This window comes from Pelodiscus sinensis, chromosome 6 (assembly GCF_049634645.1).
Source record: "Pelodiscus sinensis isolate JC-2024 chromosome 6, ASM4963464v1, whole genome shotgun sequence".
In the NCBI taxonomy this organism is placed as follows: Eukaryota; Metazoa; Chordata; order Testudines; family Trionychidae; genus Pelodiscus; species Pelodiscus sinensis.
The window spans coordinates 82,733,035-82,754,107 of NC_134716.1; the positions used below are offsets into that span (position 1 = coordinate 82,733,035).

At 40.3% G+C, this 21,073-nt stretch overlaps 1 protein-coding gene across 3 annotated transcripts in view; it reads left to right on the forward strand.

Moving 5' to 3' along the window:
* TNPO1 (transportin 1) overlaps positions 1-18,659 on the forward strand; it is a 208,201-nt gene extending 189,542 nt beyond the window's left edge. For all 3 annotated transcript variants that reach the window (XM_006124293.4, XM_025185277.2, XM_006124294.4), the window contains exons 23-25: positions 900-974; positions 8,049-8,191; positions 13,498-18,659. In XM_006124293.4, the coding sequence (XP_006124355.1) occupies positions 900-974; positions 8,049-8,156 (183 nt within the window). In that variant the 3' untranslated portion in view covers positions 8,157-8,191; positions 13,498-18,659. The remainder of the gene's footprint in view (positions 1-899; positions 975-8,048; positions 8,192-13,497) is intronic.
* Positions 18,660-21,073: the final 2,414 nt, after the last annotated feature.

The window sequence follows — 21,073 nt, forward strand, 5'->3', positions numbered from 1 at the left end:
TGCCGGACTAATGGAGTTTTACTGTACAAGAAGCTAGAAGGTAGCAAACATCCAGCTAAGAAAAAGTATTTTTGTTGGTAATATTCTAAAATGCTGAGTTTTTACTTTTAGTTGTCCGTCTATACTGGCATAGCGTACATCAATGGATTATAAAATGGAGCCAGTCGTTATCTCACCGTATAGCTATAGTAACTAATACAGCATTTGAAATCTGACTTGGAAATGTACTAAGTTGCCCCACTTTCATGTTGGCTCCTTCACTTCATTTCATTTCATTTCTTCCTTAGTGCCTGTGCTTCCACCTCCCCCCCCCCCCCCCCCCGTTATGCTTTCATTGATTGTGATATTTGAAGATTTGTTATCACATAGCTTCAAAAGAGGTGAAAGGGAAAAAATTGGAAGGAAAGGAAAGTTTTCTTTATTTAACCTGTATGTAGTTGTCTTGTCTTGTCTTGTCTTGTCTTCCTTTGTTCCTGAAATGTCATATATATTAATTTAATATGAAAAGGAATGTTGTTTATGGCTGGGCAGAGGAATAAGCCACCAGAACAGATGAACTCAGGATGCAGGACTTTTGGGGAGTAGTTTGGATTATGATACTCGTGGGTTAGAAGAACTTAATATGGGCTGTATTGACTTTACCCTGGCTCTCCTGAAAGAAGTACTTAGTCTCTTAATGGAGGTGTTCAATCTTAAGGGCTTTCAGATTGCACTTTATACAAATAATAAATTCATTTGAGAGTAAATCTGCAATAAAATAGAAGTATGTGTGGATTGAAGGTCAGGTTCCTACAACATTTACAAATTAAGGAAGCAGTTTGTCATATTGATTTCCTTAACTTATGGATTGGAATAATTCAAATAGAATTTCTAACCTTATGTAATGTTTAATATTATAGGACTTTATATTTTTTTGTGATGCTGTTGCGTCGTGGATTAGCCCAAAAGATGATCTCCGAGACATGTTCTGTAAGGTAATATTTCTAATTTAATAGAAAAGTTAAAGTTTACCCTTGACTACTTCACCATTACTACTACTTGTGACACAACTACTTTACCTGTGACCCATAACCTTTTTACTTTGGTTTATTGTATTTGAGGACAAAAGAATACAGTGTCCTGATATGAGTTTGGATTTTAGATAAAATCTCACCAGAGCAAATATTGATGACTTGAAAATATTCCAAATTTGCCGAAAGGGAGATGTTTAAATGGGTAGTGAGTAAGGCCCACTACAAATCCTAGATACCTCTTGTGGGATTCAACTATGGAAATGTGGAACCACGCATCCTTCAAGTCGTAGACATCATGACAATTCCCTGGATCCAGGGATAGAGGATGGCAGCCAAAGAGACCATATGAAACTCTAGTTTCTTTATGAACCTGTTGAAGTTGTTCATGTCTAGGATGGGTGGAACCAACAACTGAGAGCTATGCCTGGTCTCCACAAACAGGAAAGTCTTTGGTGCCACGAAATGATGGAGGGAAGGAGCCTCACCGATAGTGGTGATGTTAGCTCGGCCCCTCTAGTACTGGTATAACATGCTTTTAGAGCTGTCAGTGAGCACCCCAATTACTCTATCATAGAATCATAGAATAATAGGACTGGAAGGGACCTCAAGAGGTCATCGAGTCCAGCCCCCGCCCTCAAGGCAGGACCAAGCTCAGTCTACACCATCCCTGACAGATGTCTATCTAACCTGTTCTTAAATATCTCCAGAGAGGGAGATTCCACCACCTCCCTTGGCAATTTATTCCAATATTTGACCACCCTGACAGTTAGGAATTTTTTCCTAATGTCCAATCTAAACCTCCCCTGCTGCACTTTAAGCCCATTACTCCTTGTCCTGTCCTCAGAAACCAAGAGGAACAAATTTTCTCCTTCCTCCTTGTGACACCCTTTTAGATATTTGAAAACCGCTATCATGTCCCCCCTTAATCTTCTTTTTTCCAAACTAAACAAGCCCAGTTCATGAAGCCTGGCTTCATAGGTCATGTTCTCTAGACCTTTAATCATTCTTGTCGCTCTTCTCTGTACCCTTTCCAATTTCTCCACATCTTTCTTGAAATGTGGCACCCAGAACTGGACACAGTACTCCAGCTGAGGCCTAACTAGTGCAGAGTAGAGTGGCAGAATGACTTCACGAGTTTTGCTTACAACACACCTGTTGATACAACCTAGAATCATATTTGCTTTTTTTGCAACAGCATCACACTGTTGACTCATATTCAACTTGTGGTCCACTATGACCCCTAGATCCCTTTCCGCCATGCTCCTTCGTAGACAGTCGCTTCCCATCTTGTATGTATGGAACTGATTGTTCCTTCCTAAGTGGAGCACTTTGCATTTCTCTTTATTAAACTTCATCCTGTTTACCTCTGACCATTTCTCTAACTTGCTAAGGTCATTTTGAATTATGTCCTTATCCTCCAAAGAAGTCGCAACCCCACCCAGTTTGGTATCATCTGCAAACTTAATAAGCGTACTCTCTATCCCAATATCTACATCATTGATGAAGATATTGAACAGTACGGGTCCCAAAACAGACCCTTGAGGAACTCCACTTGTTATCCCTTTCCAGCAGGATTTAGCACCGTTAACAACAACTCTCTGACTACGGTTATCCAGCCAATTATGCACCCACCTTATAGTGGCCCTATCTAAGTTATATTTGCCTACTTTATCAATAAGAATATCATGCGAGACCGTATCAAATGCCTTACTAAAGTCTAGGTATATGACATCCACCGCTTCTCCCTTATCCACAAGGCTTGTTATCTTATCAAAGAAAGCTATCAGATTAGTTTGGCATGACTTGTTCTTCACAAACCCATGCTGGCTATTCCCTATCACTTTATTACCTTCCAAGTGTTTGCATATGATTTCTATCTTTAGTTCTGGATCTGATCAGCCAGCTCCAGCATCCCAATCTTGACTCTCTACGCTTTATGGCTTGCAAGTTGCATGGTTAAACCTTGTTTAGCCCACATGTTCAGGTACTGTTAGAAAGGTTCTCCTTGACATAAGAAATTATTCACCCAGGCAACTCTCTTGGCCAAGTGGAAGAGATTCTCAGTCTGGGTTTTGCAGCGTGATACTTCTCCAGAGCAATCAATACCTTTTATATTGGGCTATCTGCTACATGTAAAACAGAAGGCTTGTCAGTCTCAACAGGTTCATCTAGCTGCCATTTCAGCATTCTACTCAGGCGTGGCCGTTGGCTCAGTCTTCAGTAACCTGGTGATAGGTTTTCTTAAAGGACTGGTCAGGTTATACCAGGGGTGGGCAAGATACGGTCTTCAGCCTGGGTCTAACCATCTTCTCCTGCCATGACCCTTAGGTACAAGTAGCTCCACACCTGCTTAAAACAAATGTCTGCTTCATATGGCTTTCTGCACTGTGTTTGGGGGAAAGGCTTGTGCAGTGCTCCTGCCCCAGCACAATCTATGAGCTTCTATTGACCAGAAATCAGCCAGTGGGAGCTGAGAGATTGTGCTGGGGTCAGGGGCAGCATTCAAGGCCTCTACTTCCTCTCCCACACATGGTGCAAAGATCCACATGGAACAGCCAGCCACTTTGAGCCTGGGGCTGCGACAGGCAGGGAGACTGCTTAAGGCACCTGCTGGACTTGGCAGCTCCCTGCTAATAGATAAGCAGCTCCTGGTCAGAGCCTGCGTCTGGCACCCCAGCCCCTCCTGCATCCCAACTGCCTGCCCCATGTCATCACCCAAACCTTCTGCATCCCTGCCCCAGGTCACAGTTCCCTCCCAGATCCTGCACTCCCTTCTACACCCTCTCAGGCTAATATCCTTTCCTACAGCCATACCCCCTCCCAGATGCTGCACTGCAATACCCTGCCCCAGGTCATAACTCCCTCCTTCACCCAAACTCCCTCTCAGATGCTACACCGTCTCCTACACTCCAGTCCCCTACCCCAAGCTCCCTTCTGCACCCAACCTCCATCCTACCTCCCCTACTCCCTCCATAGAAAAGTACAACCCTTGACCGCTTACCATAATCTTGAGGTGGCTCTCCCCATCACAGATTATTGCCCACCTCTGTGTTACACTCAAATTCGGCAGCCAGTCTTGGCTTCTAACCTTAATCTGGTGCTTTTGAGGCTAATGGGCTCTCCATTTGAGCCCTTAGTGACATGCTCATTACTCTGTTAAGGAAGGTGGCTTTCCTTGTCACAATAACTTCAGCTAGAAGGTGTCCAAGTTCAAAACTTCACATTGGGGCCTCTTTATACCATCTTTTATAGAGACAAAAGTCCAGCTTCAGTTGCACCCAGCTTTTCTCACTAAAGTCACCTCTCAATTTCATACCAATTAAGACATTTTTCTTAGTCTTTTTCCCTAGGGGTATGTCTAGGCTACAGGCTTCGTTTGAAATAAGATTTTTCAGAAGAGATCTTCTGAAAAAATGTCTTCCAAAAGAGCGCGTCCACACTGCTAAAGCGCATCGGAAAAGTGATCTGCTTTTTCGAAAGATAGCGTCCATTCAGTTTGACGCTATTTCACATTTAAGCTGTGATTAATATGGATGGAGTGGCAACCAGGGTATTTGCACTTTTTTCCTAGAGGCCTCTTCCATGTCCATGCATGCCTTTTTCCGAAAAAGCTCTTTTGGAAAGGCATTCTTCCTCGTAGAATGAGGTTTACCAGTGTCGGAAAAACTCCTCCATTCTTTCAATTTTCTTTCAAATGAACGCAACAGCAGTGTGGGTGTAAGAAGTTTTTTTGGAAAAACTACTGTTTTTCCGAAAACCTTCCTGCAGTCTGGACACATCTCAAGAAGATTTATTTCAAAAGCTGGGAGCAAAGGCTCCACTCCCTGGACATTTGCCATGAATTGGCCATTTCTTTTCTCTCAGGAGTGGTAAAGAAAAGTTGTTTGCCGGATATAGAAGTCTTAAATAAGCAAGGCTTGGCTTACCCTGAGCAAACTGATGTTTCCCAAAGCTATTAAAAGCCTTTGCATTCCCTAAAGAGTCCTGCATGTTAGGAGCCTCAGCTAAGACCTTGAAGTGTTCTATTGCATTCATTGTTGACTAGAGATGAAAGTATCTCCCACCAAATAAGAAAAAAATCCTGTAAAATTGGACTCTCTAAAAGTAGATAAAGCTCATATTTCAACCATTGTATTTGTGGATGTGCTGCACCAAGACTTTAAGTTCCTAAATGTCATATCTGGAAAAATGGATCCAGGAGTTCCACGAGAGAGTACTTGGGATTAATTGGATTTTCTGTGCACTTCAGTTATTGCTATGTCTCCTGCTTTCTTTTTAGTATCAGTTTCTGGTTTTAGTTAAAGCCACTGTCTGTCCCGTGCGTCTCAGCCTTTACCTAGTTTGAGGCACACTCTTGAGTTCCAGCTTCTGAACTAGCTGCTCTCCCTGAGGAAACGGTTTCAAGTTAGGCTTCCTTTATGTTCTCTAGTTTGTCCCTGTGGGTTTGTCTGCACGTAAGGCAGTGGAGCTGAACCAATGGTCCTTAATGAAGATGATGCCTATCGTGTGAGAAACACCTGTTGATATAGTACTGTCTATTGAATCATTCACAGGCAGGTGGCTATACCAACATAAATTGGTGTTGCAAACCAAACCTGAATTTTCTAAATCTTTAAAATCTTTTGTTTTAATTTATGCAAGGAGAGTCCAGTGAGTCTGTTGTTTAGACACTTGACAGCTACTAAATCTTTCATGATAGGAGGAGAATCCTTAACATTTCTTTTCCTTTCCAATAGCTGAGTAAGTACCTCTGGAATGCTTTAGGCCAGGGTTTCCCAACCTATGAGTCGCAACCCAAAGATGGGTCACCATTACATTTCAAAAGGGTCACCAAGTGTCTCCCCAGGTGGCTCTGCCTCCCTTCCTCCCCCCGTTTTTGAATTGCCTTGGGTCACCAAGTCTTCCTGAATTGTCAGAATGGGTCCTCATCTGGAAAAGGTTGGGAACCGCTGTTCTAGGCCATCAGTAAGAATCCTTTTTTCTAACATGGGTGATTGACCCAAGGAAAACATCAATTGGAGGCTACAAACAAGTAAAAAGTGATTTAATTTAGGGGGTTTTGTGTTCAAAAAACCACCCATGCCCTAGGCAATAAAGTGCTAAAATTTGACTTTGAAAGAACTTATTTCTTCTTCAAGTGTTTGCTCATGTCCATTCAACTTAGGAGTGTGTGCTCACCAGAAGATTTTCACTTAGCAGTATCCATAAGGTATCCGGCTCAGGCACCACTGGAGTGGCGCACATATACCATGCTGTAGAAGGCACATCTGGCCCACTCCACCCTCAGTTCCTTCCTTCTAGTTGACTGTGCTTGGAACCTTCTCACCTCAGCATTAGCTGTTGTACGTTACCCAGTTGCTGGATTCTGTTTCTTTTCTGTCCTGGAAGGTGACCTTCCTGGTAGTGCTTGTTTGGTAGGAAGATCCCCAATTTGCATGCCTTGACTTTGGAGCCCCCTGCACACTGTTTTCTTTAAAGAAAAGTTCCACCAGTGACCAAACCCCACCTTCTTACCTACCGTGGTCTCAGCCTTCCACATGGGTTAGGATTTCTACTCACCGAAAACTCATGCTACCAACTAAGTGAGATGCCGGCACATCCTGGACATTCACAGGGCCCTCGCTTTATACATAGACAGAACAAGACATTCCAAAAGTCATTCCATCTCTGTCGCATATGCTGAGAGAATGGAAGGGCTCCTGGTATACACAAGATCTCCAATTGGATTACCTCACGCATTCAGACATGCTGTCAGAGGGTGTGCAGCTGTCCCCTCTCATCAGGACCCACTCAAGCAGACAACAAGCCTCCTCTGCATCCTTCCTCACCAGTGTTCCTATCCAGGAAATTTGCAAGGCTGTGACTTAGTCCTCGGTGCACACTTTGATGCATCAAGCCCCAGAGGATGTGGCCTTCAGAAGAGCTATGTTGCAGTCAGCATGCCAGTGAACTCCTCCCACATCCAGAGACACTGCTTGCAGTCACCTACCTTAAGTGGACATGAGCAAGCAATTGAAAAAAAGTTACTTCTTCTTCAGTAAATGGTGGTGTTCAAGATATGATGCTCATGTCCATTCAACATCCACCCTCATTCCCCACTATTGGAGTTCTTCAGCAAGAGGGAACTGAGTGTGGAGGGGGCTGGAGATACCCTATATACTGTGGGATGTGTCCACCAGTCAAGGGGAGGGGGGGTGTCTTTCCTATGGATACTGCTAAGGGAAAGTCTTCCAACACCGGTGCATGTGGTGAGCACACGCATCTACATTGAATGGACATGAGCAATACCTCTCAAAGAACACCAGTTACAGAATAGAAAACTCTTTATCTTCTGTTCCCTATTTATATATGGTGTTAGAAGAATACCAGTAGACCCTAACTCTTTTATTATAAAACCTTTATTCAGGTGTTGTATTTGGAGGAGAGGACCATGTATCCTTTGAATGTTAGGGACCTTTCTGTTCATAATATAACCATCTCCAGGAGATAGAAATGAGAAGTCTCAATAAGATGCAGATCTACTCCTGGAACTGCCAGATAGAATTTGAGAAGACTTAAATGCCTACTTCAGGTTGTAATTGCAGGTTGCTTCCTTAATCAATTTAAAGGAAATGTAGGTACATTAATATGAAGTATTACTTGGCAGAATTTAAAATTTGTGTTTATAAATCAGTGGTTTAGAATGACCCTCACCAATATATTTTTAGATTAATCCCTTTTAGGTATAGTAAATATTTCACTAACTACACTTCATAAAAGTTCAGTTATTTTATTTTCACTTAGAAGTTTATTTTCGTTTAGAAGTAAGAGTGATCACTAAAATTCCTTTATTTCTTAGTGCTATGGAAATTTCATCTGGAGATTTTAGTGATTCAGGCTGAGATCAACACTTCCTAGTTCAAAACTCTTAACAAAATTTGGTTCCGTTTTCTGCATGATATGTAGCTGATGAGCATCTGACTGCAAGTGTTTGACTGTTATACTGAAAACTCAGAATAACCTGAGATTTAAAAAAAAAAAAATTTCTGCCTACAGATCCTTCATGGATTTAAAAATCAAGTTGGGGATGAAAATTGGAGGCGTTTCTCTGACCAGTTTCCTCTTCCCTTAAAAGAGCGTCTTGCAGCTTACTATGGAGTTTAACCTCATGCGTTTGAGCTGCAGTCTCATAATTAGGGGTAAGTACAAAAATACATTGAAGTTTGTTAACTTTATAAAACAAGTGTTCTCCAAGTCCATTTTGGATTATAAATGGTCTTTATAGTATATACAGCGACAGTTTATATTTGTGACTTTTTCTATGGGTCTATCTGTCCATCTGTGCAAGAACTCCTTCAATGGTAAGAATTAAGATCACCAAATTTGGTATGCAGCTTCCTCTTATCATAATTTAAAGCAAGGTAAGTATTTGGTTGTACCAGGGCAGTGGCATGTGTCCAGAATGGGATTGCTTCTCATAATATACAGATGAGACAGAATCACTAGCCTCCTGCACCCCAGATCTCCTTCATGGGCAAGGGGAATCAAGCTCCTCCTCTCCCTCAGTTTGTATGGGAACATTGCTGGCTATTCCCCTTCATTAGGGAGCAAGGGGAAAGTGCAGTAGTTTGCTGCATTCCTCACTCTGGCTGGGAAACACGGAGCAAATGAACCTGGCCCTGGCAAGGGACATGCACACCTCCCTTGGCTTTGTTTGCTGGACCTGCAGCGGCCATGGAGAGGCGCTTCTCACCTGGCTGCAAGCTGCTGTGGTGAAAGGGGGTTGGGGTAGTCCCTTTGCCTCAGGGGCAGTCTGCATACTGAACCCCTCATCCCCAGCCCCACCCCAGCATCATAATGTAAACGAAGCATGTACATTTTCAGTCTTTTCCAAACAACAAATGTTAATTAAGGACCTGAGTGATGCCAAGTAAATACTCTAGTGTTCCTACTCATTTTCTTTTTGCACCATTATTTTTTAATGTATGTTTTGACTCTACCTGAATATTATTTGTGGTATGTGTTGAAATAGTTGTTGCTGGACTCCTTTTGTAGTGTAAGGTCAGACTCAGTTGCTTTGATATTTTTCTACCACTTCCTGTATTTATTTAGGGGTCACTGTTGAGCTTCTACAACAGTGGTTCCTGACTGATGCTGGGCCATGAACTACTGGCTGCTGGACCATGTCCGGGCTTTTATAATTCACTCGGTGGCCCAGTCTGCTCCCCCTTTTCCTGTTCCTAGGATTCTCTTCTCCCTGTGCCCAGTGTTGGGTTGGCTTCTCTGCATGACACTGACTTGAAACAGGGGAGACACTGCCCAAGCCAAGGGGCTGTAGGGCCCCCAGGGGTAGGGCCTGCTGGGTGGCAGGTTGCTTGCTAGGATCCAGAAACAGCAGGCAGGGGCCCTGGGCTTGACCTCTGAAGCAGGAAGTGACTCACAGCTACTGCTCGCAGTAACTCTGGGTCTAGGATCCATGCTGGGTCCCCAAGTCCCAGCAGAGGCTGCTGCTGGGCCCACAGAGCCCAGGCTGTAGCAGGAAGGAAGAATCTCTAGCAGGACTAGTCCTGCCATTCCCCAGGAGCCTCTCTGAGGGCACTACCCCCAGCCTGGCCAGCCCCTGCCCTGCTCAGCGCTTGGGGGGCAAGTAAGAGAGACCCTCCCTCTGTTCCCCCTTGGAGCAGTGCCCCAGGCCTGCAGGGGGAGAGTTTGGTCCCGGGCTGCTCCCAGCATGTGTGGGGCAGGGAGAGCCAGCCCTGGGGGGGGTCGCCAGGGGTAACAGGGATATGTGAGGCAGGGGGAAGGAGAGGTATGTAGGAGGTGCTGATGGGATGTTGTGGAGATTCAGGGGAGACTTATAGGGCAGATAGGAGCAGGGGTGCAATGGACCGGAAACTCTGAGGGAAGGGGTCACTGGGAGGGAAAGGGGGATGCAGGGAGGTAGTCCAAATGGGAAACTGTGGGAGCAAGAGCATCCTGCCTTGGGAAGAGGGAGACACAGGGTAGGGGTTGTACAGAAGGAGATGGGAGAAGATACAGTGGCAGCTCTCCCACTCCATAGGGCAGCAAGGGAGGGCAGAGGTGACTGGAAGTAGCACTTGGAGGCATCAGCTCCTATGCTCCTGACAAAATTTCCGTTGTTAAATAGGGTTCCCCACATGCCCCCTGCCCCTGTGGATGCCTCCTGTTCCTTCCCTCCCTCTGGAGGTACCAGTTGCCCCTGTGGGAGTGGCTGCCCCACCCAGCAGCCAGAAGGGAATTCTTTCTGTGAATTTCTTTTAGTGTTGTAGATCTCTGCAAACTCTGATCTGTTACAACATGTATTGTGTGCATGCAGATGCAGTGTAAAATAACATGTAACCTCTTTTGAAATTAATTCTTATAATAAATGTTCAAAAAATGTTACTGGTCCGCCAAAAGATTATGAATGGGTTTGATGAATTGCAGCATAAAAAAGTTTGGAAACCACTGTTCTACAAGACCTTATTTGCACCTGTACCAGTAGAGTCACTACAAAATCTCATGTTTGTAATCCAAACAAGCTTCCCAGAACAGAACTGTGTACATGCCAAGGGAATAAGGACTGAGATAACCCACATGCTCTTGACAGAAATCATGATGAACAAGATCATGTTGTTGACTAGAAATATTACCAGTGCTACTACATTTCCATGATACCTATACAAAATTTCTCAATTTTATGTCTTGAAATAATACATGTCATTGCACTAACAAATGCATATGATGGGAATCTCCATCACTGAAGATATTTAAGAGCAGGCTAGATAGTCATCTGTCGGGGATGATGTAGATGGTGCTTGGTCCTGCCATGAGGGCAGAAGACTGGAATTGATGACACCTCAAGGTGCCTTCCAAGTTCTTGTTTTTTATGATTCTTCTTTGAGTGCTCCACTGTAGATGTCAGGTTATCCCAATGCCACAGGTCAGAGATTTTTTTGAGCAGTAGTTGGCCGGGTAATGTATGCACTGTAGGCACCTCAGACGTTTGCGCCTTAATGGATTACATGTGTGTCTGTGCCCTCCTCAGTTCCTTTTCTACCGCCCCTAGCTGCAGATGGATCTTCATAGCGCTGCATCCTTGCCATGTTAGAGAAGAGAAAAAATAGTTAATTCCTCTAGTTATTAGTTTTCTTCAGTAGTTGGTTAGTTTCTCATTCTTCAAAAATAAAGTGTGTATCATGTGCGTGTGTGTACACACACACGCACGCGCGCTAAACATACACACAATTAGAGAGAGTGAGAGAACAGAGCTAAAAGATGCAAGAACAATGGTTGGCATGAGGCTGTGTTGCCATCAAGACTTCCCACCATTATGCCAAGTTTAAGAAGTGTGACACGTTGTGACCCTGGCCCAGTGTCCGATGGCCACTCTTCTTGCGTGAGGTGTCTGGGAGATACCCACATTCTCATCAAATGCTCAGACTGTTCAGCTTTATTGCTAGGGCCAGGTATGATTGCATTCTTCCTGAAGATGATGATACTTGGCTCTGAAGAGACCTGTCAAGACCCTCAGGCTCCCCCTAAAGACAAGCCTAAGCCTTCTAAGGCCCCAAGGAAATAGTCCAGCACTCATCCTGCACTGGATTCTCAAAAGGGGAGAGTTTCCCTGGTCAAGTCTCTCCCAGCAATGCTGACATCCTGCCATTATTAAAGGAGAAGCCTCTGACACAGTGCCAGCACAGGCTGTGTCCATTACCAATCAGGACCACAAGCGTGCTGCCTCTGGACTGGCACCACCCTCTTTGGCACAGGATTTGGCGCTGAAAATATCTCCTGCCTAGATACTTCCTCAATCAGTGCTGCGTCACCACCCAACACACAGTCCTAAACATGATACCTATTCAACCACAGGACTGCAGTACCTCCCCACAACAGATGAAGATGGCACCACTACAACCATCCTACTATCGAAATACTGCCCAGTCTTGGACACAGCTCTTGCTGCTCTTCAACACCAACTGATTTCCCATGCTGTCTCTGGCTGAGCCTCCTATGTTACCAGCCCTTTCTAACTATAATGACTACGAAATGAACAAGCAGATTCTCATCACAACATTCCTCTCCTCTCCAACTCATGTATGGCTTCCATGGCAGTCACAGACCATTAAACCACAACTGTACCCTCAGTAGTATGGTCAGCCTTGTCCATATCTTCTCCCCCTATCCCATGCAGTGGCCTCTATGGGATCCTTGTGCTCACTGCAGAGATCAATATTCAGGCCCCTCATTCCAGCCATGTGCCCCCTGACAGCTTTGCCATCAGCGCGTAGCATCCCTTCTTCCCAAGCCCAGGAAAATGAAGCCCCTAACAAGGAGGGTAACCACAAGCCAGGAGATAACTCTTCCAGATTCTCCAGTCTGCTTGAGCCACCCAAATTAGCATTGCCCATAGATGAGGCTATTATGGAGTTATCAGATGACATGTGACAATACCAGCTTCTGTCACTCTTACTAGTAAGCAGGCCCATGGAAAATACTTGAGCTGGAACAAAGACATGGACTTCTTGCTTTCTCACCCCCAGCCTAATTATCTAGTAGTTGATACTGTCTGCCATTGCAACAAGCAACCTCAATTTAAGTCTGACCCACATAAGGAGAATAAAGTAAATGTGGAGGCATTATAGGGAGTGGACTTGTTGGTATACTTTTTTAAAAGCAGGCAGATTTTGTTGTTTTCCTGACTTAGAACAAAATTTATAATATAGTCTTGCAGCACTTTAGAGACCAACAAAAAATATAGATGGTATCATGGGCTTTTGTGTGAAGTGGTTGTGCCCAGGAAAGCTGATACCATCTACATTTTTTGTTAGTCTCCAAGGGTACATCTAAACCAAACCCCTGTCAGCAGGGGGATGTAAATTAGACACATCGAAAGCACAAATGAAGCAGGGATTTAAATATCCTGCGCTTAATTTGCATAACAGCGGCCACTGCTTCTTTTCACAGCGAAGCTTTTTAAAAAAAAAAACCACAGCAGTTTAGATGGGGCATTTTCAACAGAAATGCCCCATTTCGAAAGGTCCTGTACTCCTCAAAAAAATGAGTACAGGATTTTTCGAAACGGCATTTCTGTCGAAAATGCACCATCTAAACAGCCATTTTTTCTGAAAAGCCCCCTTTCAAAAAGAAGCAGCGGCTGCCATTATGAAAATGAAGCTCAGGATATTTAACTCCCCGCTTCATTTGCACTTTCGATTTGTCTAATTTATATCCTCTGCTGACGGGTGTAGTTTAGACACACCCTAAGGTGCTGCAAGACTGTTGGTCTGTAACTGAAAAAACTTAGAAAATAACACCTATCCTCTGAAACTATGAAAATGTATTGTGTGTGTTTATATATTAAGGTTGTTGAAATCTGAATGCTGTATCTATTTAAAAAATAGTGGAAGTTTACCATAAAATGTGTGTTTATTTTTGACCTTGCATACCTTAGTAAATTTAATTCTGTTTCTAAACACTTAATTGTGCTATTTTTCTTTTACAGGTCCTTCAGTCTAGGCGACTATGAGGGAGCCTCTGCACCCAGGGAAAATGTTACCCTTTACTGGGGGGAAGGGTAAACCAGTAGGGAATACAGTACAATCCCAAGCCTACTGGGAGGGGCGGGAGGGAGGTGTTGCCGTCACTGTATTAAGTCGATGTTGGGAAACGTTTTAACATCTGGAGCCTTTGTGGGTGGAAATCTGTCTCCTGTTACAACTCTGCACTGGATGTGAAGAAGCAAAAAAGAGAACCTATTCACAAAACAGCACATTCTGGAATATTGTGGGGAAAACAAGAACCATATAATTGAACCATAGTGATACGTAAAAAGGAAAACTATTTTGCGCACAATAAAGTAAACCTAAGAATGGGGGCGGGGGTTTATAAACAGCAAAGGCTTTTTGTTAAGTAAGGGTTTTCTCATTATTTCATCCTACTTGATGGGATTCCTAGGTATTTGCATGTTAATGAAGAACTACACAAATGAAGTTAGTACAGTTAAAATGCAGCTTGCTACCTGTATTAGGAACTGGCACCTGCAGTGTACAATATAGAAACCCCATAATAAAGGTTAACTTTAACAAAATGAAGCAACTTGCAAGATGCCAAATGAGTCACTCCTTTCATTTTTGGGGGTGGGGGAGGGGCATTTCCAAGGAAAGATTGACATCTTAATTTTACATTAAAAACTTTAAAGTAGTAGATATGATTTGATGGTTGTACTTCATTAGATTTAATTTCTAGAGTAAGGCATTATTCTTAACGTGCAGTTTAAGGTTCAGGCATGCATTCTGGCTCATAGTAATCAGAAGTAATTTAAATTAGTGGGAAAGTAGCATGCTTGCATCAATCACATAGAGTGAGATTGGTATACTTTTACTTATGTTGCGCCAGTTTTGTGTTGCAGTTTACCAATTTAATATGGCCCTGCATTTAAAATTCCTTTTTTTAAATTGTGGATTTTATTTTTATTAAGAATATAGATAATAAAGTAATGTAGTTTACAATTAGGCCTTGAAATACCTTTTAGGATCTGTTAAGAATAAGATTGATATTGTATTGTGTGTAACCAGCACAATGTGGAAAGCTGATATAGCTGTGCAAAATATTTGCCTCTGTGCTGTCAGTGTGATGTGCTTTCTGCATGGTTATATACTACTAGTGATTTTATCAGAACTTCTTCTAAAAATGAGTTATGTGGTAAGAAGACCTGTTAAAGGGTGCATAAATGTTAGTTGGCAAGTAAAGACAATTGTAGAAGTTGATGACATGATTGCTATATTTCATTGTTTATTTCCACTCAACATATTACCTTTTTTGTTCAAAGCATGATCTTTAAGAGATGTTTAAGTTAATGGATGTAATGCAGGGTATCTACACTGTATCGGCGCATGTTGGTGGCCCTTTGTGTCGTAGTTAAGTGCACAAGGGTGCAGGTTAAAAGCTACAGAGTGAAAGTTTGTTTGGATCCTCTTCATTTCATTTGTTTGGCTTTTCTGTTGTTTTTCTCTACTTACGTGTATTCCTGTGAATAAATCCTTGTTAAGTTAACCCTTTACTTTTCCTTCCATGTGTATTTTCTTATGTACTGTGAATGTGAAAACCTAACTGGTACACTTGATCTTGTGTCCATCTGAAAGTGCAAGTCTTTATTAATTTAGAATGCCTAAAGAGTATCCCATGATGATAATGGAAAATGGAGAGATTTTAACTCTGCTGGTCAGAGGTGAAGCCGCACCTTTCCATTTTTCAAGTGCTGCATAATTAATCTATAAAACAAAATTAAGCCATAACAGCCTTTTTATAGTTTTAGTTTCTTACTGTTGCATTGCAGAATGAATACTGGATAACAGTTTTTGTAAGAACTTAATCTTCTTTGCATGGTTCTATTCTTTAAGAATGTTTGAATAATTTAGCCATTGCACAGAAGTTTGAGCTGTGTGAGATATGTAATAAATGCTGTTTAAAGAGGTTTTTTAATGCATGGTAGCATGCACAAGTTTTACACATTCCTTTTTTTTGTGGGGGGTGCTTTTCAAAATTATAGTAGATTATAGTTGCTTGAAGATAGTTTTGGCATGTACTGACTAAAGTCAGTAATGCCTAGTACTTATTCCTTTTTATTTAATCAGAATTGCATGTGATAATTTGCTTTCAAATTTAATTACTTTTTTAGAATCTACAACTCTTCCTTAGCTATTAATTCTAAAGTCAGGGGGTAATAGGTTTCTTTGACTAAAAATATGTCCGACTATTAAAATATGAGGTAGGATGCTTCAACTCAAGTTTGTTTTAATTTCTTTTATCAGTTAAATATTTGGCAACAGTTTCTGGAAAAAAAATTACAGCCTTTTCAAATTAAAAAAATGTATATAATAGAAAAACCTACTTTATAGTGTAGTGTTTGGATTTTATTTAAATTTAGCTGTAAAAGTTGCAGCAACCCCACTAACTGGAGAAAAAAATCAGTCAAATTAGCCCTTAATATCCACTTATGTGTATATATTAAATGAGCATCTGTAAATGTGACTGTTTACAGATGTGAACTGGTATAGCAGTAAGGAATATAATCAAAACCAATACAAATTAAACAATATTGCCATAATTATATTACTTTATAAATCCTCTGATATATTTTAAGGCAAATTAAACGATATTCTTGATGCATAATAGTATAGGCATTTGCAGAAGACGTAAGTTATAACTTGAGGTAAGAAAAGTTCTGATTCAGCATTAATCATTGTAATTCAAATTGTTGCATCATGGGATATATAAAAAGCATCTTAATTCTTGTGGTGTAGTTTTGACAGTTTTTGAATGTCGACTGAATGTTTATACCAATAGAATTGTGCGTTTGTCTTTGTTACATTCCAGTGTTTCTGCATCTTGGCATGCTAAAAGCACGGCTTAATTCATCTGCTCCTTACACACTGAATAAAGTGCTGTTAGTGTGCGAAACTACAGAAATAGCCGCTGCTAAGTGATATGTAGATTTTCTACTTGAATATTTTTGTTGTAGGAACCTCAGGAGGGTCAGTGTTTACTGTTTTTTATATGCCTTGTTTTTCCTGTTTGAGTTTCCCTTTTTGAAGGATTCTAACAGTGAACAAAAGCTGCTGATCAACCTAAGTTGGTAACAGAAAGTGTTTTTAAAATTTTAAATGCATCATCTTGGCGGTTCTAAATTACAGTTAAGTTAGTCTTCAAGTTCAGAACCACGGTTCTTCATTTTTATGAATTCAGAAAACAAGTATTTTCATTAAAAAAAAAAAATTTGTAGGCTATTTCATGACTTTAGGCAATGTAAGTAAAAATGATCAATTTTGTAAATTTTTTGAACCTTGATTATTTTCTAAATCAGTATGTAGATAATTAAAATCATAATAAACTAATTACTATGTTTTCAGTTTATTGCTACTTATTAGAGGTTATACCCACAAGATCACTTTTAAAAGAATGGGTTTAAAATGTATAGCCATTATGATTTTTTAAAGTAGCAAACAATCTTGACACACACTGTGATTTTTAACTTTCTTTAGCATTGTTCTGAATTACTTAAGCTGCATATATGTATAATCATATGTATATTTTTTTAAATTTTAAATGGCTTTCTTCAATTGAAACTCATTGCTACTCAGAGATGAAATATTCAGATGCTAGTTTTATCTCAGGTGAATGCACTTGTACCCTTTTTGTTCGCAACATATGTATAAAATACATCTTAATTATATCAGTTTATGTATTTCATAAATGTCTAAACTCTTACAATCTAAATTAACCTGCTATAGAATAACAATGACTTTTTTCACATAAGCCACCTATTTTATTCATATTGAATGTATTAACAGATAAAGGTGCAAAACAATCTTCCTTGAAGATTGCATCCACGCATAACAGCAACTAAAATACTTAAATAGTGCTTTAAATACAGCATTGCATAGGAATTTTTTTCAAATGTTTTAAAAAATTATAACTTGGCATTAACGGCTTCTCAATATTCTTTTTATGCAAGTTGATGGACCTTTAAAATATTGTATAGAATCTACAGACTAACTTTTTTTACTGTAGTCTTAGGTAAAGGTTCAGCTCTATAATGAAATGGCTGCTGTAAACTACATAGCAGCAGTAAAGTTAAGTTAGACACTGATGCTGTTGGCATACAACAGTTAGCTTACATATTGCCAATAATATGTAATTAATAGCTAATCTTGGGTACTCATTTGAGACACTAGTTGTAGGTATATATGTATATTCTCCAGTATGACTGCTATCTGTCAGCTTACTAGACAGCCTCCTTCAATACAAAAACATTGTCTGTAGATGGTTCTTTTTATGCTTAATTATTGGAGATAAATCAGTTATTTTAAATGAAAACTGTAGTAAGTACATTGTGGCTTGCCTTTCCAACATGTGTTATGCTAAAATAATAAGATACTTACAAATTTGAATGTATTCATGAAAGAGGAGGTTAAAATGTGTGTATAAAAAGACAATTTAAAGGCTTAAAGTGAAGTCTCTTTTCTGCAAGCTGATATCATTGAGCTACTTTATCCTTAAATACCTTTCTATGGGTGAGCAACAAAACTGGGAAAACCTGGGTGACTTTTGTGTGGGCAATGATTGGACAACACTGTGTATTAGTTGTAGAAATTTCCTGTTGTTAATAGGACATTATTTCATAAGGAAAAAGAGGTGGATATGTTGTAACTGACCTTACTTAATACCAAAATTTCTAAAACTGTTAAGATTGGATGCAGTAAATAAAATAGATTAGAATTAGCAAAATGACTGGATCTTTCTGCTGACAACTTAGGTTGTATGAGTTTTGCTTGGAAGCTTTAAATCTGATGTTTCTTGTACCTGCCATGTTAGAATGTTTCCTTCAAACATATCCTCCTGCAATCTCTCAAGCTGTACTAAATTGAGTGATATTTCTTGAAGTCTGCCTCTGTACTAACAGAACTTCATTTTAAATAGAATATGGTTTTAATTTTTGATAAGCTGCTGAATTTTAAAGAGTTTTTGGGGCCACCAAATATTTTGGATCATGCAGAGAATATATATTGTACTGTAGTAATTTTGTATTTACATTTGTATGATGTGACATAATAGATGTGAATGTTAATCACTGCTTGACTATGTTAATAAAGTTGTTTAAATATAGATGTTGCACTCTGATTTTTAATGGAAGATAATTTCATGTCCAGACATACTCTTTGTACTTATTTAGTAGTGCGCTCTTGTGATTCAGCTCTGTTCTGTAGGCTGTTACACCTGCTAGTTTTGAAATGAACAAGCTTTCTCTTTATTTGAAAGAAAATGATCTGTGGCTTAAGACTTGTAATCCAATTAACTTAGTTCTAGGTGCTTCACATTTTATTGTTATTTTGTAAATATATTTCTTCAAGCAAAAGAATGTACCTATATTGAAATAAACCTATATTTGGTGATGCATCTAACTCTTGCCACTGGGGAATGGAACACTGACTGCATTCAGTATCCTTTAAACAGCCATAACTTCAAAATATTTAATGTTCTAGAATTTTTATTTACCCCACAACACTGATAAATTGGAATAGAAATAAGGCTTTGAAAACCACAAAACTTCTGGGTTTTTTTAAATTGTTGCATTAAAAAGAATTGCTATGGTCTCATAGTTTAATATCAGATCCTCAAGTATTGTAAATCTGCTTAGCTTCACTGACTTTGGTGAAGCTATGCCAATTTATACCACCAGAGGTCTTAGTTTTCTGCAAACCTGGGATATGAAAGTGTAAAATGGACAGTGGTAGAATTGTGGACACAATCCATGTACAATACTGTTAATTTGACTATCCAGTATTCAAAATTGACCTAACTTGGTCAAAAAATCAACATATGTGCATAGTTTTCCTCTACAATTAGTCAGACTTTTTTTGTTAAAACACTTTTCAGTATATTTTGCTGAATAAAACATTGCATGCATAGGACTGGAATCATTTTTATTGTATATACACCATTTATACTTTAGAATGACTGTCAGGTCCAATTATTAACGTTTTGTTTAAGATTTCACAAAGACCCTATTAGATGAGTCTAACTTGTTCTACATTTGAAACAAATACAATGTATAAAATGTGAGAACTGTGTTTACTGGAAGCCACATTGAAAACAATGCATAAAAAATTAGTTACATCTTGCACCTTTTACCCTACTTCAGTTCTGTTGGATAGATGCTAACTAGAGTTGCAGAGTTATACATTTAGGATTCTATACTATTTGATGGATTTGTATTCTGTTTCTGTTCCTGCACTATTACTCATAAGAACATAATAATGGCCGTACTGGGTCAGACCAAAGGTCCATCTATCCCAGTAGCCTGTCTGCTGACAGTGGCCAGCACCGGGTGCCCCAGAGGGGGTGGACCAAAGACAATGGTCTCCTACCATCCTTCTCCAGCCTCTGACAGAGGCCAGGGACAACATTTCTATCCCCTGGCTAATAGCCTTTTATGGACCTAACCTCCATGAAATTATCTAGCTTCTCTTTAAACTCTGTCATAGTCCTAGCCTTCACAGCCTCCTCTGGCAAGGAGTTCCACAGGTTGACTACGTGCTGTGTGAAGAAGAACTTTCTTTTATTAGTTTTAAACCTGCTACCCATTACCTTCATTTTGTGTCCTCTAGTTCTTCTATTATGGGAACTAATAAATAACTTTTCTTTATTCACCCTCTCCATTCCACGGCTATGTCTACGCTGGCAGCTTCTTGCGCCAGAAATATGCAAATGAGGCTAAAGCATGTAATATCACTGAGCCTCATTTGCATACCTAATGAGCCGCCATTTTTTTCAGAAGGGGCTCTTGCACCAGAAGGATGTCTACACTGCCCCTTCTTGCGCAAGAAAAACCTTGCGCAATGCTGCTACGCTGATTATTTTCAGTAATAACGGCATTGCGCAAGAAAGTTTTTCTTGCGCAAGAAGGGGCAGTGTATATGCTCCTTCTGACGCAAGAGCCTCTTCTGAAAAAAATGGCGGCTCATTAGGTATGCAAATGAGGCATGATGATATTCCATGCTTAGCATCATTTGCATATATCTTGAGTAAGAAGCTGCAAGTGTAGATATAGCCCACAAGTTATTCAGTTGTAACATAATATTAATTGCTAATGATTAATCACTTAGCAATTATTACATAGCACACTAGCATGGTTCATTTATTATTAAATTAAAGTTTTGGAGACAGTTATTTCTGAGGTGAAGCTTTTGAAATGGGTAACATTTGCAGTAAATAGATGGGATTTTTAGATACTTTCAGAGCAACCTGACACAGAATACTTGGCTAATTAGTATATGAAGCATAGTTATTCCCTTCAAATCAACCCTCCTTCTCTTAGTTGCTGAGAGTCCCAACATAAAACAATTTATTTCAAAGGTTTCATGCAGTTTGCTGAAAATATAAATAGGTGATCTAGTTCTAGGTTTTATCTCCCCATGTGCATCTATAAGATACCCATCACTTTGGTTTCTAGGAGCTAGCTACTACTTACCTGCCTCTTAATGGGCTGAATAGTGACTTGTTCCTTTGTACTAAAATGT